The sequence below is a fragment of the Chrysochloris asiatica genome, unplaced genomic scaffold, assembly GCF_000296735.1.
Source record: "Chrysochloris asiatica unplaced genomic scaffold, ChrAsi1.0 scaffold00004, whole genome shotgun sequence".
NCBI lineage: Eukaryota > Metazoa > Chordata > Mammalia > Afrosoricida > Chrysochloridae > Chrysochloris > Chrysochloris asiatica.
The window spans coordinates 33,595,837-33,611,944 of NW_006408522.1; the positions used below are offsets into that span (position 1 = coordinate 33,595,837).

At 44.5% G+C, this 16,108-nt stretch overlaps 1 protein-coding gene across 3 annotated transcripts in view; it reads right to left on the reverse strand.

Moving 5' to 3' along the window:
- The window catches only part of CAPN3 (calpain 3, (p94)), a 45,701-nt gene that overhangs the window by 8,964 nt on the left and 20,629 nt on the right, over nt 1-16,108 (reverse strand). For 2 of the 3 annotated variants that reach the window (XM_006831737.1, XM_006831736.1), the window contains exons 4-13: nt 14,215-14,348; nt 12,918-13,086; nt 11,953-12,093; nt 8,098-8,181; nt 6,829-6,914; nt 5,621-5,698; nt 4,463-4,623; nt 1,602-1,771; nt 1,280-1,291; nt 29-237 (exon numbers count right to left, since the gene is read on the reverse strand). In XM_006831737.1, coding sequence (XP_006831800.1) covers nt 29-237; nt 1,280-1,291; nt 1,602-1,771; nt 4,463-4,623; nt 5,621-5,698; nt 6,829-6,914; nt 8,098-8,181; nt 11,953-12,093; nt 12,918-13,086; nt 14,215-14,348 — 1,244 coding nt within the window. The remainder of the gene's footprint in view (nt 1-28; nt 238-1,279; nt 1,292-1,601; nt 1,772-4,462; nt 4,624-5,620; nt 5,699-6,828; nt 6,915-8,097; nt 8,182-11,952; nt 12,094-12,917; nt 13,087-14,214; nt 14,349-16,108) is intronic. The other variant, XM_006831738.1, reaches the window with a different exon arrangement.

The following is a 16,108-nucleotide window of genomic DNA, read 5'->3' on the forward strand; positions in this document are numbered from 1 at the left end:
ATGGGTACTTTTTGGGCCTGGGACTCACTCAGAGAGATTCCTCTTTTCAGAGAAGACCCGGAGGATGAATTCTCCCTCCTGATGGGGCTCATAGGTGGAGGGCACAATGACATACTCGCTGGGAGGCAGGCGGAAGCGCTCCGACACTTCCCGCATATTGATGTAGGTTTTGCTCCTGGCCTTGGAGGCATTGTACAGGAAGAAGTCCTTCTGCAGGTGCTGCTTGTTCCCAAGCATCTGTGGAGAGAAGAGCCCATGGGATCTGAGCCCCTTCCCAGTCCCTGGTCATCCATTTCACAGCCAGCATCCCAGAGCTCCCTACTCCTTTTCCTCTTCTGTTGTGGTTTAGAAGTGAAGGTCAAGTCTGTCATTCCCACATTCAGTGCCACTTACCTTGTCAGTTCCAAGTCACCTGCAGACTGGGAAGCACCCCAAGGAAGCAGGAAGGATTTTGGCTGGGCTCTGAGGACAGTGATTCCTCCATTCCTAAGAGGGCAGTCACCCTCAGAATATGTGCATGACTGTGTGTCTGAGCATGTTTGTCTAAGTGAGTGTGAATGACTGAGTAGGATGTGAGTGTGAATGATTGTGATGTGTGTGAATGAGTGCATATGTGTATAGGTGAGGGGGAATTAGTGTGAGTGTGTGTGTATGGGTGGGAGTGGATGTGAGTGTAAATGAGTGAGCATGAGTGTGAATGAGTGAGTCAATGAGTGAGTGGATGTGAGTGTGAATCAGTGAGTGTGAGTATGTGTGAATGAGTATGTGTGAATGAGTGTGAGTATGAATAATTGAGTGTAAGTGTGAGTATGTGAATGAGTAAGTGAATTAGTGTAAGTGTGAATGAGTGGGAGTATGTGAGTATGTGAGTATGTGAATGAGTGAGTACGTCTGAATGAGTGAGAGTGTGAATCAATGAGTGTGAGTATGTGTGAGTGTGTGAATGAGTATGTGTGAATGAATGTGAGTGAATGTGAGTGTGAATAAGTGAGTGTGAGTATGTGAATGAGTGTAAGTGTAAATGGGTGTGAGTATGTGTGAGTGAGTATGTGAATGACTGTCTGAATGAGTGAGAGTGTGAATCAGTGAGTCTGAGGATGTGACCGGCATTATGATGGCGGTAGTCAGGGGGGTCATGCAGTTCCTTGAGGCACCTTTTCTGGAGTTGAGATAAAACAGCAAAGCCCTCTCCTATCATAGTCCTGCCCACATAGTCGTGCCACAGACAGACATGTGACCCCCAGGTAATGCGGCACACAGCTTCTGGTCACTTCTATACCTCATTGGGAACCTTGAGGAGAAACAGAAAAAGAAAATGTTCAGATTTCAGATCTAAATGGGAATGAGAAGCTTGCAAGAAGGGAATGTCAGCAATTGTCCGGTTGATGCTGAACTTACTCCCCACATATCTACTCTCACTCCCAGATTTCTTTACTCATCCCAAACACCTGAGAGGCTCTGACACAGGTGAGCCTGATACAGGGATCTGGGGGTTACTGTGTATCAGGGAAGCCCACAGGGCCCTCTGGAGGCCTCCTCCCTGGGAAGGTGTGTATATCCTGTCTAAAGCAGCTGGGAGGGCGTGCTGGGGAGCTGCACACCTCATAGATGGCGAAGCCAATGGAGAAGAGGTTGGCACCCAGTCTCCGGTCCTTCCGCCGGTTCTTCTGCATCAGGGCCACCAAGAAGCTGCAGACCACCTGGGAGTCATCAGGGTCATCATCCTCCTCCAGGAGCTTCAGACGGTACTGTGGGTTCGTCCAGAAAGTATCTGGGCCCCAGAAAGGAGAGGTACAGTCAGTGCTGACCCTCAGAGAAAGATGCTCAGTACATACTTGTGGAAAAATTATTCAGGCATTTGCCTAATTATTTGGGGGTAACCACTACCTTTATAAAGAAGGAGCTGCACTGACTTGAATGTGTAACTTGCTGTCTGTCAACTAGTATAATAGTAATAAAAACAATGAAAAATAAGAGCAATAATGACAAGAATAGCCTTTCTTTCTTGAGATAGGTCTGTTACTTCAGAATGCAGCATGTTGCTATGTGCTGAACACTTACAAGCATTGGATTACATCCAATCACTGAAACTTCAGACCAGCCCTTTAAGACAGCTGAAGATTATTGTCCCCATTTTACAGAGGGAGTAACTGAGGCACAGAGAGGCTAAGTGGCTTACTAAGGTCTCATAGCTAGTAAGTGAAAGAATTAGGTTCACTTCAAACCTAGGTTCCTCTGACCTCAGAGCCTAAACTCTTAGCCCCAAACACTTGTAATGTGCTGGGGGTAATATGATTTGTTCATTTGAATCTCATGTTCTTTTGCCTATTAGATTTTAAAACACACATAACACCCTTTGTCCTTTTTTAAAAAAAAATTCAGATTCAGTAATGGCAGCATAGTATTAATGATGGTGTTATTATGCAAATTCACACAGATTCATTCAATAAGTACTCATCAACAGTTTACTAGGTACAAAACTCTGCATTAGGGGTAGCATAGAAAACATGGACAAGGATTCTGCTCTCAGGAGGTTACAGGCTAGAAGAGATGGTAAGACATGCTCATAGATTATTATCCTAATGAAGCAAGTTTTAGCTAACTCCTTCCTGGCTCTTTCCATTTTTCCCTCAACCCTGTTTCTCTTTCTAGTTATCATCTTGTTCCAAGGCTTTGAAGAGAATCCATAGCCACCATTTTACTTAACTTTGTTTAATTTAATTGTAGTAAAATTGATATAACATAAAAATTCCTGTTTTAACTTTTTTTAAAATAAATGTTTTATTGTGCGTTATGTGATAGTTTACATGGGAGAACATTAGCTTTACATTCATCCTATCATATATCGTTTCATTGCCATAGTTACAATCCCCTCCATGCATCATCAGCTAACCAAAGGGTATACACTACAAGTGTTTTAACCATTTTTATGTGTACGATTCAGTGGCATTAATTATATGCACAGTGCACCCACCACCACAGTCTATGTTCTTCACCCCAAACAAACTCTGCACCCTTTAAGCAATCTATTTATTCTGTCGTCTCCTCTCAGCCCCTGGTAACCTCTAATCTTTCTGTCTCTTCATTTGTCTACTCCAGCTATCTCGTATAAATGGGATTATATGATATTTGTCTTTTTGTGTCTGACTTACTTCACTCAGCATAATATTTCAAGGTTTCAGATTCCATGTGGTAGCATGTATCAGAACTTCATTTTTCTCTGGTTCTACTTACTTTTCCTCCTTCCCCTCCCCCCCTTAGAAGAACTTTGTTCTTCCTCCCATTGAAATTGAATCAGTGAAGTTCCCCCTAAGCTCATAACTGCCACAATGAATGGACACTTTGCAAACTTCATCAACAGATCTCTTTCCTGCATTTAACACTCCCTTGGCTTTTATGACTCAGTTTTTCCCCTTCCTCTCTGAATATTCACTCTCAGTCTTTACTAATAACTTGACTTTGCTTATCTGCCCCTTAAATGCTATGGATCCCCAGGATTTGGCTCTAGGTCCTCTTCTTCTCCACCTATACTACCTCTCCAGACAGTCTTCTTCATGTCCACTGTTTAAGGCCCTACATGTAGAGGAAAGGAGACCTGGTGGTGCTATGGGCTAGGCACTAGGCTGCCAATCATTAAGGACAGTAGTGTAAATGCACCAGTCACTCCTAGGGAGGAAGATGAGGCTTTCTGCTTCCATAAGGATTTATAGTTTTGGAAACCCTACATAGGCTCGCTATGACTTGGAATTGACTTGATGGCAGTGAGTTTTGGACTCGATGATGATGCCGGAACCTCAATCCCAGCTTCAATGTCTTTTTTGACTCCCTTCCCCTCTGCTTCGTCCCTCTTTTCCTTCCTTCCATAATTATTTATTGAGCTCGTATCATTTAACCAAATGCCACTCTAATCTGTGCATCCAATTCTCTGGTACACATCTTTCTTGACGCAGTTATTCTGTAGGTATGTCACATTTTTCATGAAGCTGACCTTCCCTTCCTACAACCAACTCCACCAAAAACAAACACAAAATCACTGTGTGCTTTTTTTTTTTCTCTGTGGCATTTATTGCAATGTGTCCTCAGCCAGGAGTCTTGGAGTTATTCTTCATTCTTCCTTCTCCTGTCACTCTGCCATAACCCATATTCCCCCACCTAAATCTGCCTTCTTTCTCTTCTCCATCTCTACTACTGTCGACTTGGTCTAGGCTTTCATCATCTCTGGCTTGAACTATTCCATTGGCTGTTAAATTGCTCCAGTTCCATCCTTAGCCTCACCAAGTATTGTTCTAAGACAGCTCCCTGTATCAAATTCTGCAGCATCATAGATTCCTTCTCATTAAGAAAAGGAGAGCTTAATACAGTGATGTGTCTGAAACTCAGTAGACACTCAACAAATGATAGCATGATTCTAGATGGACCTTGTTCTGCTTGGACCCTCTCCCCTGTCAAGAGTGTCTCCCACCTGGGAAGTTGCGGCAGCCTCCAGCAGAGCAGCCCCTCACCCAGCGGCCCTCATTCACAGACACAGTCCAGGTCTGGAGCTTGTCAGAGTGCAGGGCATCGGCTGTGAGGTTGCATATCTCCAGCTTTGTGAAATGGTAGATGAAATCATCATATGACATCCTAAGAGAATGGAAGAAGAGAGAGACTCACGTGGAGGCAGGAAGGAGGCTGGGAAATGGAAGACTTCAGGACTACCACAGCCCAACAAAATTGTTCAGAGGGACTTGATCATGGTCACAGAGAGAACCCCGCTCTTCCTTTCTGGGGATAAACCCTGTCAGCTCTGAAGTATCTATTACCAACTGTCACATTGCAACAATTACTCAAGCTCAAGTGCTCTTGATGAGAGAGCTGGACAACTCAGTTCTCCAGAAAGTATGACATGCTCCATCCCTGAGTGTCAGGCACAGTGCTAAACACAGGGAAGAGAACTAGGGCTTGTCAGGGAACAGAGTTAAGCAATTTCACGGAGAGTGTGAGGAGTTAACCTAAATCCTGTATGAATGTGGGACCCCTTAGAAAGTTCAGGGAACCCTGATGGCACAGTGGCTAAGCACTAAGCTGTAACCAAAAGGTTGCCAGTTTGAACTTACCAGCCACTCATTCTGTGGGAGAAAGATGTGGCCGACTACATAGTAGATTTCCCTTTGGTGACTGTTCTACAGGGTCATTATGAGTTGGAATTGATTTGATGGCAATAAGGTTGGCTTGGTTTTGATTAGAAAGTTCCCTTTCAGCTGAGACTTGAAGGCTGAGTAGAAGTAATATGAGTGAGGGGAAGCTTGGCATTGGTAGAATATGGTAAGGAGAGCTGTCTAGGCTCAGATAAATGGCCTAGACCAGGTAGCATGGGTAACTGGAGCAGCATGTGCTATGGGAGGGGCACAGGTAGGAGGAGTCACTGCATGCTGACCTGGTCCTGGGGCCCAGGCATCACTGGGACCTGGCAGGCTCCTCTCAGAGCCTCCTCCTTGCTGGGCCTCAGCTGTGGGGAAAAGAAGGCTCAAATTTGCTAAGGCCTGGAGTCTGACAGCTTCTGCCCAGGAGCTGAGATTTGAGATTCTAGCTCCTTGCCCTGTCCCTGACCCTTTGTGGTCCTCCTGGGAACTGGACTCACCAGAACTCTCCATTCTCAGTGACCTGGTGCTGCAGACGTGTCTTCTCATCTTTGTCCACAAAACTCCAGTCCTTCCAACTGGTGGGGAAATGGATGATTTATTGGTGGGAAGAAGTGAGAAGGCCTGATGTGGATTGAGGCAGTAAGTATCAGAGAAATATAAGGAAGTTAATGGATCTGTGTCTCCTGTGTTCATTTCGAATCCCCAAATGGTAGGATAGGGCCTGGCACACTGTCAGCACTGGATTCTTGCAGGGGTGAGTGAAGGAATGTGTGTGAATGTCCTCAGGAGGCAGTGGGGACACAAGGATCAGCATCTGTCACACCTTGTCAAGAAGGCTGCTTGCTCACTGAGCATCCCCAGTGTCTAGACCTGTACCTGCTATTTATTAATACTCAGTAAATACTTGCTGAGTGGCTGAATGGTCCAGGAATTCCAGTGCGCTGGGATTAAAATGTATATAGAAGAAAGTGCAGGCCTGAAGGGCACACACAGACTTGCCACTATGCTTTAGCCTGGCCATGGTCTCATGCAGTTCCCCTCCTGGATATGAAAGGAGCTCAAGGACCAGCCTCTATGCAATGAAGGCAGTCAGGAACCAGGCACTGGGAATGGGGCTATAAAGCTAAGACTTCATACATGTTATGGAACCTTTGTAATAACTTCCTCCAGCATCATAGCAACATGCAAGCCTCCACTGACAGATGGGTGGTGATTGGGCCTGAGGGGTCCTGGCCAGGAATCAAGCCTGGGTCTTCTCCATGGAAGACGAGCATTCTACCGCGGACCTACCTCTGCCCACCATCAGTGAGAGCAGTAAAATTCTGGGGGCAGCCAGAAAAGGAAAGCCTAGTGCCCTCCTGACACGATCACGTTTTCTCCTCATAGCAACATGAGGTGGGTGCTAATATTGTTCCCATTTTACAGATAAGCAACAGGATGTTACACGCACAATCCAGGCCCCTCTTGCATGGGCCCATCTCTTGCTTTCTAGAATTTTTCTTTCCCGATCATTGGCCATCAGCAAGCTCTCTGGGTCCCTGATTCCCGTGGCTCCACTCCTGAGCCTTCACTGGAGCCCATTTACCTGCACTCCTCTTGTCTGTTGAGCTTTCATTTCAAGGATGATATCAGACAAACCATTTGAAAGTACTTGGTGGCTTGACGCCCCATCCTGTTGTCCTAGTCGTGGAGTGTGTGCACCTACCTGTCACTCCAGGAGCCATTCCATTCCATCTGGCCCCAGGGGTTCCGCAGCCGCACCAGTTTCACCTTCTCATCCTTGAACAGGGTCTTTGGCAGAGAGAAAAGGCTATCAAGTTCTGGCACCTCTGTCTAGAAAGGACTGGGTAGGGATTGCAGAGAAGCCCTCATAGGAGCACTGTCTTGCCTGACCCTGATCTGGGAGATCAATCTCAACCTTCTATGGAATGGGTGAGGTGACGGTCAGACCTTAGGACTGAAGCTTCAGGAGTTCTGTGCTTTCCCATCACCTCTACATCTGCTAAGAAGTGATTTTCCAGGGCCCATTCTGGCCATTATGAGGTCTGCGGAGGAAGGGGTGGGGTGAATGCAGTGAGACCCTGCTAGCACATTTGGTGTCTTGTGTGATTAGAAAAACTCCCCTACTGATGGAGGAGCTATGGAAAGATTCCCCGTCTAGGTGGACCAATTAGGGAAAGGCACCCCTTCTTTCCCTCTCCTGTCCCTCTCTGCTTAACAGGACTAACAAGGTTTCTGTCTCCTACCTAGTAAAGTGAAACCCAGAAGTTCTAGAGGAAGCAAAACATTATTACTGAACGTGAGAGCAAGGAACACAAGAGCCCTAGAGTCAACTTCATAAAACCAAAGTGACACTTCTGTTTTTTGAAAATGTTGGCTAAATTGCCATCTATAGCACTAAAACCAAAGTAGACTGAACGCCATCTTGTGGCAAGACCTATCTCTACCAGATCAGAGTGTGTCAGGTAGATTCCCACTATAGCAACCCTATATAGGACAGAGTCGAACTGTTTCACAGGGTTTCCTGTTGTTGTTAAGTATTGTCAAGTCAGTTCTGACTCACAGTGACCCTATATAGGATTAATGAGGAGTGGCTGGTGGGTTTGAACCACCAACCTTGTGGCTAGCAGTCCTTATCCTATAGCATCAACCAGGACTCCATAGGGTTCCCTAAATTACAGAATTTTTACAGGAGCAGATTGCCAAGTCTTTCCTCCCAAGGAAACGCTGGGTGGGTTCAAACTGCCAACCTTTAGGTTAGCAGCTGAGCACTTAACCACTGAGCTGCTGGGGTTCCTCTATCATTTCAGATGGACCCCTCTGGTCCCAGGTGCTTTACTTGAACTTGATTGGAGGCGTGGTCTACAGATGATGAAGGAGCACAGAAAGCCACGTCCTGATTTCAGGAAGCAGCTAGGGCAAGAGGGTGACCCAAATAGCTCCTCCAACCCCCCAAAGCTCCAGCCAAACTCACCTCCTCCAGCCCCGTGACTGAGTAGGCATGACCTCTAACCAGCCCATTGGCCAGTTTCGTTTCATACTGAACCGGAACAATAGTCTGTGGAGCAAAGACCAGACAGGCTGTCAGGACTGGGGAGCAGACAAAGTTCTGAATCATTTTCTGTGTTCTGTTAGGAACCACTCCCAGAATGCAAAGATGTTTGAACCACAAAGTTGGTGGTTCAAGCTCACCAGCTGCTCCTTGGAAACCCTATACAGGGTAGCTATGGGTCAGAATCAACTCGATGGTACTTAACAACAACAACATTCCCTGAAAATGTGCTTTACAACTATGAGAATTGGATCACTGGGCTGTTTTTGTTATTGTTATCAGCTACAGATTTATTCAAGTATCAGGCAAATCAATTATGTGACAATTACAGATGAAGAGATGTCTTACTATTTTTGTGCACATTTGCATTTTACATGTTTAAAAAATATATAAGCAATGGATATTATTGCTATTGTTACGTGCCATTGAGTTGGTTCCAATTCATAGCAATCCTGTCTAGGGTTTCCAAGGAGCAGCAGGTGAGTTTGAACTGCTGACCTTGTGGTTCCAACCTTATGGTCCAGTACATTATCTTCCAACACCCCACCAGGACTCCAAGCAATGCATATTAGCTTTAAATATCCCTTGGAAAAATATGAGAATAAAGGAACTAGGATGAAGGTAGATTGCAATTCTTCTAAGAAGAGTTGGACTGTCAGTGGACTTTCAAGAAAGTAGAAGCCACAGCCCCAGAGGAATGTTTTTCCTGAGCTGGTCATGATGAGAAGCCGTTGTTCTGACTACCAGAGAGCAGCGTGGATGTCATTCTAGGATATGAGGTGGCTGAGATGTCCTTGTCCCTCCTTTCTGGACCCTGAGTGTCCTTTAAGGAAGGAAAGGAGATAGATGTAGGCTGCCTTACACTTTGGCTCTCTTTTTCCTTCTCTCCTCTTACCCATTCAAGTTCACTATTCCTAGACTAGTAAATAACCATTTTCTTCACATCCTATCATCTCCTCCACATCCACCTGTTGTGGTTAAGTGTCATTGAGTTTTCATGGCTGTAATCTTAATGAAAGCAGGTTGCCAGCCTATCTTTGGTGGCACTGTTAGGTGGGTTTGCAGTCGAGCACAAATGGTTTGTGCTACCAAGGACATGATATTCAAGGAATCAAAAGACACAGAACCCAGGGAGAGAATTCTGAGGAGGGCACAGCAGAGATCTCTTCAGAAATGACTGTGTCTATGGTTGCAGAGGGACCCCTGGTGGTACAGTGGTTAAGTGCTTGATTGCTAAATGTAAAGTTGACAGTCTGAACCTACCCAGTGGCTCTTCTGGAGAATGGAGTGGCACTCTGCTTCTATTAAGATTGTTGTTGTTGTTGTTGTTAGGTGCCATCGAGTTAGTACCAACCCATAGCGACCTTATGCACAGCAGAACGAAACACTGCCTGGTCCTGTGCCAACCTCACCACTGTTGCCACACTCGAGTCCATTGATGATGCCACTTAGCCAATCCATCTCTCTGGGGGTCTTCCTCTTTTTCTCTGACCTTACCAAACACGATATCCTTCTCCAGCGACTGCTCCCTCCTGACAATATGTCCAAAGTATGAGAGATGAAGTTTGGCCATCTTGGTCTCAAAAGAGCACTTTGGCTGCACTTCTTTCAAAACAGATCTATTGGTTCTTTTGGCAGCCCACGGCACTTTCAGTATTCTCCTCCAACACCACAACTCAAAGGCATCAATTCTTCTACGGTCTTCCTTATTCACTGTCTAGCTTTCACATCCATAGGAGATGATTGAAAATACCATGGCTAGGGTCAGGCGCACCTTAGTTCTCAAGCTGACATCTTTGCTCTTCAACACTTTCAAAAGGTCTTGTGCAGCAGATTTGCCTAATGCAATACTTCATTTGATTTCTTGACTGCTGCTTCCATGAGTGTTGTTTATTGGTCCAGTGGTGAGGATATTTGTTTACTTTACATTGAAAATCTGTTAATCTTAACAGATTACAATGTAAACATTGTAATCTGTTAAAATGACAGCCTAGGAATCTCTATGGGGCAGTTCTACTCTGTTGAACAGGGTTGCTGTAAGTCAGATTTGACTCGATAGCACCACCACCACCACCAAGGTTGCAAAGGGAGCACCTTTTTTTTTTTTTCTGTGACATTTATTATTTTCATCTTGTACACATTTAATTGGATAATTGACTTTCCTAGAGTCCAATCGGGACTTCTGGTATGGCGCTGTGGATCAGCACTGGATTGCGAACCATAGACCCCACCAGCTGCTCCTTGGAAACCATATATAGAGTCGCAATGAGTCAGAACCAACTTAACAGCACTTAACAACAACAGAGTCCAACCAGGGTCCTGGTGTGGTGCTGCAGGGGAAGCACTGGACTGCCAACCACAAGATCAGCGGTTCAAACCCACCAGTCGCTCCTCAGAAATCCCATGCAAGGTCACCATGAGCCTTAGTCAACTCTACAGCACTTGACACAACAACAGTATCTCCTCTGTTTTTAGCAATTTCTGTTGCAGCCACACAGGATCCTGGGCATAGCAGAATCATCAAAGTCTGGTGAGACTAAGTGGGACCTCTGTGGCTTCACTTTGTCTGGTACATAACAGAACTAAGAGGGACTTCCCAGAGCTATGTTTGACTGTGGATCTCCTAAAACCTTTCTCAGGGTGAGAGCTGTAGGTAGGGTCAGAGCTATCAGCATCTCAACCTCTTCCAGGTCTCAGTTCCAAGATACCCTAACTGTGCTGAATGGAAGGCTAAGGGAGGAGCAGAACACATATTCATTCTCAAACCTGGGAAGCCACCTGAAATGACTCTTTTTGACATTACCTAGGCATGTTATTTGACTTAGCAATTCCACTGTTGGTAAGCTGACTTATGATCATGGATGCACAAAAAAATGTATCTCTAAAATTATTCATTATAACAATTAAAAATAATGGCCAATCTTTTCTTTTCTTTTTTTTTTAACAAGGAAACAACCTGAGTTTTCAATAACTGGAGTAAAATAAATTATGGCATGTTTCAATATTACCTTTTGTTGTTGTTAAGTGCTGTCGAGTCAGTTCCTACTCATAAGACCCTGTATAGGGTTTCTGAGGAACAGCTAGTAGGTTCGAATTGCCTACCTTGCTTTCGCAGCCAAGTGTTGATCCTACAGCACCATACCAGGAGTCCATTGCCTAGCCACTAAAAGATGTTATAGTATTGGCACATTAAGAAAATAAAACTAACAGGAAAATCAAGCTTCAGTGCTTCATTCTATCATATACTGGGCCACTATGAGTTGGAACTGACTTAGTGGCACCTAAGAACAACAACAACAACAACAACAATATCTTTAGATAGGGAAAACATAAGTTAATTTTTCATCTGTGCTTTTCTGCATGGCTTGGTATTCTTTGGTGAGCATGTGCTTCTTCTGAAAGCAGTAGACTATAAACTCCATGAGGGGAGACACTGTTTTGGTCAATGCTAGAAGCTGCATAGTGGAAGCTCAATATATATGTGTTGAATGAATAAATAAATAAAGTGTTTTTTAAAATTTCTGCCTGTTAATTTGTTGTCAGAGAAATCACCTGGACCATAAATAAGAAGGAACTCCTATAGAGATTCCTCCAAACTTTGGTTCTCTAACTTTCTCTGGAGACCTTGGTGTGAATAAATTATTTCCGCCCATCCCTGGGAAGGGCCCCTGTGGGGTCTGCAGCTAAGGCACTAGTTGCTTAGGGGCATGACCACAAGAAGGTCAAGTCATGTAATTTGAAGGGATGGTCAGCCCTGGCCACTGGAGGCATACATACCTGGGATGGTCTGTCATCTGAGCCTCTGGGATCCAGATCTGAATCCCTGAGCTGTGAGTTATCCATATTCCTCACCATCCGATTAATCAGTTCTCCCATGTTCAGACCAGGAGATGTCCCATAGGTCATGTTCGTCCCATCCTGAGGCACATTGGTCCATAAGAGGAAGACAGCAAACAAAGGAATGTGGAAGGGAGGGAAGTAGAAATAAGGGAGGGAACAGACAAAGGAAAAGAAAAGAAATAAATAGAACATGAATGGAGGAAAGTCCTGCAGAAAGAGAACGTTCATCCATGGTGTTTTATGCTAACTGATCTTCCCAAACTTTCTTGTCCTTTGAAAGTGCTGGAAGAGGGAAGAGTAGGAATTCAAGTTGAACCCCTTCCTCAGCAATGGAAACTCCAAGAGGTATTTTACATTAGGTTGATTCTAGGGAAGTTATATTCCTTGAAACCCAGACAGTCCAACCATGGTTTACCACCTCCTTACCTCTTCCCTTGGCTCTTGTTTCAGTTCACAGCATCTTGTGCTGAGAGGGGGACAACATGCTGAGCTTCTCCCAAGTTAGCTATACAAAGCCTATGTTCCAAGTGAAGGGTATGGTCAACACTAAATGATTAAGAGATTTTCTTAAGGAAATGGTGGACTCAGGTCTATAACCAAGTACACGGTCAGCTTAACCAGGGCATGGAACTGACCATCACTGGGAAGACCGGCACTTATATGGGCTTCTGGATTTATTTCTACCCAAATCCTAGGACTTGGAATATACTTGCCCAACCCCTTTATTGAAAAAATTCCTTGAAAAATTTCCAGTTTTCAAAGCTGAAATCTACAGCCTGTTTCCTAAAACAAAACACTTGCCCTGTCTCAGAAGAAAGGTTGGTGCTGCTGTTGAGTTGGCACAGAACATCCCAACATTTGACTGATCTCTGCCCTGCACTCCACCCCAACCCCAGACTTACATCAATGGAGCAGCCCATGAGGGAGCCTCTCTCGATGGCTTTCTTCATGATCTTGTACATGTCTTTGGGAGCTTCCTTTATTTCAAAAAATTCAGTCACCCCTCCTGTGAAGTCCTCCATGGCCTCTGTGGTGTTCCCACCTTTCAGGGCTTCATAGGAACCATGGAGCCTTGGAGAAAGGATGAGAACCAATCAGGGATTACAGGGTTCCAAGAAACACAATCCATGGCCACCAGTACTTTACCCTTGTTCTCTCATTTAATTCCTCAACAACCCTGTGAGCTAATGAGATGGATACTTTTATTCCTTTTTTTCACAGTGAAGAAACTGCATTCAAGAGGCTAAGTGACTCACCCAGGTGACAGAGAGCCCGAAGAGCTCTGGCTGTGGAACCCAGATCTTCCTACTTCCTTTCTATTATACCTTGAACCTTTAGGCAAGGTTGCATTAGCAGCAAGGGTGTGCATTCTAAGATGAGAGATGACATGACCTTATTCACATACTACAGGCTCAGAAGACTGTAGAAGAATTGATGCCTTTGAGTTATGGTGTTGGAGGAGAATATTGAAAGTGCCATGGGCTGCCAAAAGAACCAACAGATCTGTTCTGGAAGAAGTGCAGTCAGAGTGCTCCTTGGAGGCCAAGATGGCCAAACTTTGTCTCTCATACTTCAGACATATTGTCAGGAGGGCGCAGTCGCTGGAGAAGAATATCATGTTTGGTAAGATGGAGGGTCAGAGAAAAAGAGAAAGACCCCCAATGAGATGGATTGGCCAAATGGCAGCATTGATGGACTCAAGCATGGCAACAGTAGTGAGGTTGGCCCAGGACTGGGCAGTGTTTTGTTTGGCTGTGCATAGGGTCACTATGGGTTGGCACCGACTCAATGGCACCTAACAACAACAACAACAACAACAACAACAACAGGCTCAGAAGTTTGAAGCAACCCAAACCATGGGTTCTGAGCTCCAGAGGTCCCATGCTCGGATCCAAGACTTCCAACAGTACCATGAAAGTGCTGATTTGGAGTATTGACTAGTACAGATTTAGAGAGCTCATTATGGAAAGCTAAAGTTAAAGATTTCCTACCCAAATCTTTATTTCTTTTCTTAAATAAGTTTTTTTGTTTTTTAATAGGTGCTGCCTGGACTTGGCCTTTCCTGATTTTGTGAGTTAGTTGAACATTCACACATTTACACATATGTATGTACATAGACACATGTGTGAGTCCTTACTTAGCTGGCTTTTGCGGCTCACCCACCTCACCTTTAGCTCACATTCTAACACGTTGCCTTACTTCGCATAGGCCTTCTCCAGAAGTGCACTCCAGAACTCATTACGGTGGTTGGATTTGGTGAAAACCAGTTGATTGTTGTAAGTCGGCAGACAGTCATCAATGACCACGTCCACCCAGTCTCCATAACGCCAGAACTGCACAGAAGCACCAAGCACAGAGTTATACCCACGTATTTCCACTGGGAAGTGTGTCCCTCCACTCACATACGTTAGGGGTTCCTTGGATCCCAAAGCAGTATCATTTCTGCTCTGCAGCTTGGTGCTTGTTCTTACTACTCTGGGTTTGGTGTGTGTGAGTCTGTCTCTAACTGGGCTGAGAGCTCCTGGAAGGAAGGAAGTGAGTTACATAAACATGGTCTCTTCCACAGAGTTCATTCTAGCGCTGGGTCTGTACGTGTCTAATTAATACCTTAGGACTGGAGATTCTCACTCTCCTGTAGGTAGGTCTGGGGTGGGGCTTGTTATCAGTATTATTAGGTAGCCAGATGACTCGAATATGTAGCTAAGGTTGAATACTAGAGGTCTAGGTTAAGATGCTGTATTGATTCATGTATGTTTCGATGACAAGCACTGTGGAAACTACTACTGGAAAAGGATTGAAATAGAAAAGTGACCCAGAGCATATATCAGCAATGCAAGGGAACTTCAGAAAGTTTGTGGATAAATGGAATTAAAAGATAGTGAGATATCCCCACAAACTTTTTGAAACCCCCTTATATAGGCAGTTCCTGGAATCTGAATGAGCTCCATTCCTAAATGTCTTTAGGTCAAATTTGTATGTAAATAAAACAGTTTGGTCTGATGCATATCTACCATCAGTTTGTCAAATTTTTGTCTTAGTATATAGTGGACCATTCTGTGTATAAAATACATTAAAGTATTTCCAGATACATGAAAATGTCTTTAGTACAATAATAATAATATTTTGATGTATGTTGCAAAGTAGTGCCTGTTTGTTATTACAAACCATTGTATGTACCTTGAAGTTTAATATAATAGGCTTTTACCAAGGAAACTTTGTAAATATGGGTTGTAAGTAAATTGGATGTTTGTAACCTGAGGACTGCCTGTAATTTCAATTCTGCAGGTTCTTTTTTGAACAAATCAGCTTTAATTTAAGAAGGTCAGATATAGTTTCATCTCCTTTCTAATGACATTTTCTCCATTATTGAAAAGAGGACAAAAATCTCAGTCTAATCTTTGAGCTTTGATGGAACAAATGGTTAAGTGCTCAGTGGCAGATGGAAAGGTTGGCAGTTTGGCCTCACCCAACAGCTCTGGGAATAGAGGCCTGTCGGGCTGCTCCTGTGAAGAGTGTAGCCAAGGAAACCCTATGGGCAGTTCTGCTCTGCCACATGGGTGTCATGAGTTGAAACAGACTCCATGGCACCGACAACAATCTCACCCTGGCATGACTCTTTAGATCATGGAGGGAAACTTGGGTGCAGGGAAGAGACAACATTCTGGCTGCCTTGCCCATGTTCAGAGAGCAGCAGGATCTGGGCCAGGAAGGCACCTAAAAAGAAACTCTCTCTTGAGGTCTCAGTTTTAAATTACAGGATCAGAAGGTATATCAGTGATCTGGATCAGTTCCAGAACATTAAGGAATTCAGTTCCAGCTCCTTCAGAGCTGTAGATTGACTCTGCCGAACCCCAGCATCTGCTGGATCCCTGCATATAGGGCCCACTTCAGTTCTGGGCCAGCACTGGGATCTAGTTTTGTGCCAGGATCATTTGGACCCAGAAAATTTCTAATGACTGAAGCTATTCTGGAACTAAGAGATTCAGTCCTGGGCCAATCAAACCAGTCCCTGGACTGATTTAACCAGACTTCTCTCCCAGAACCTAAAAGAGGCAAGTGATAGACATACTTTAAAAAGAAAGAAGTAAACAGG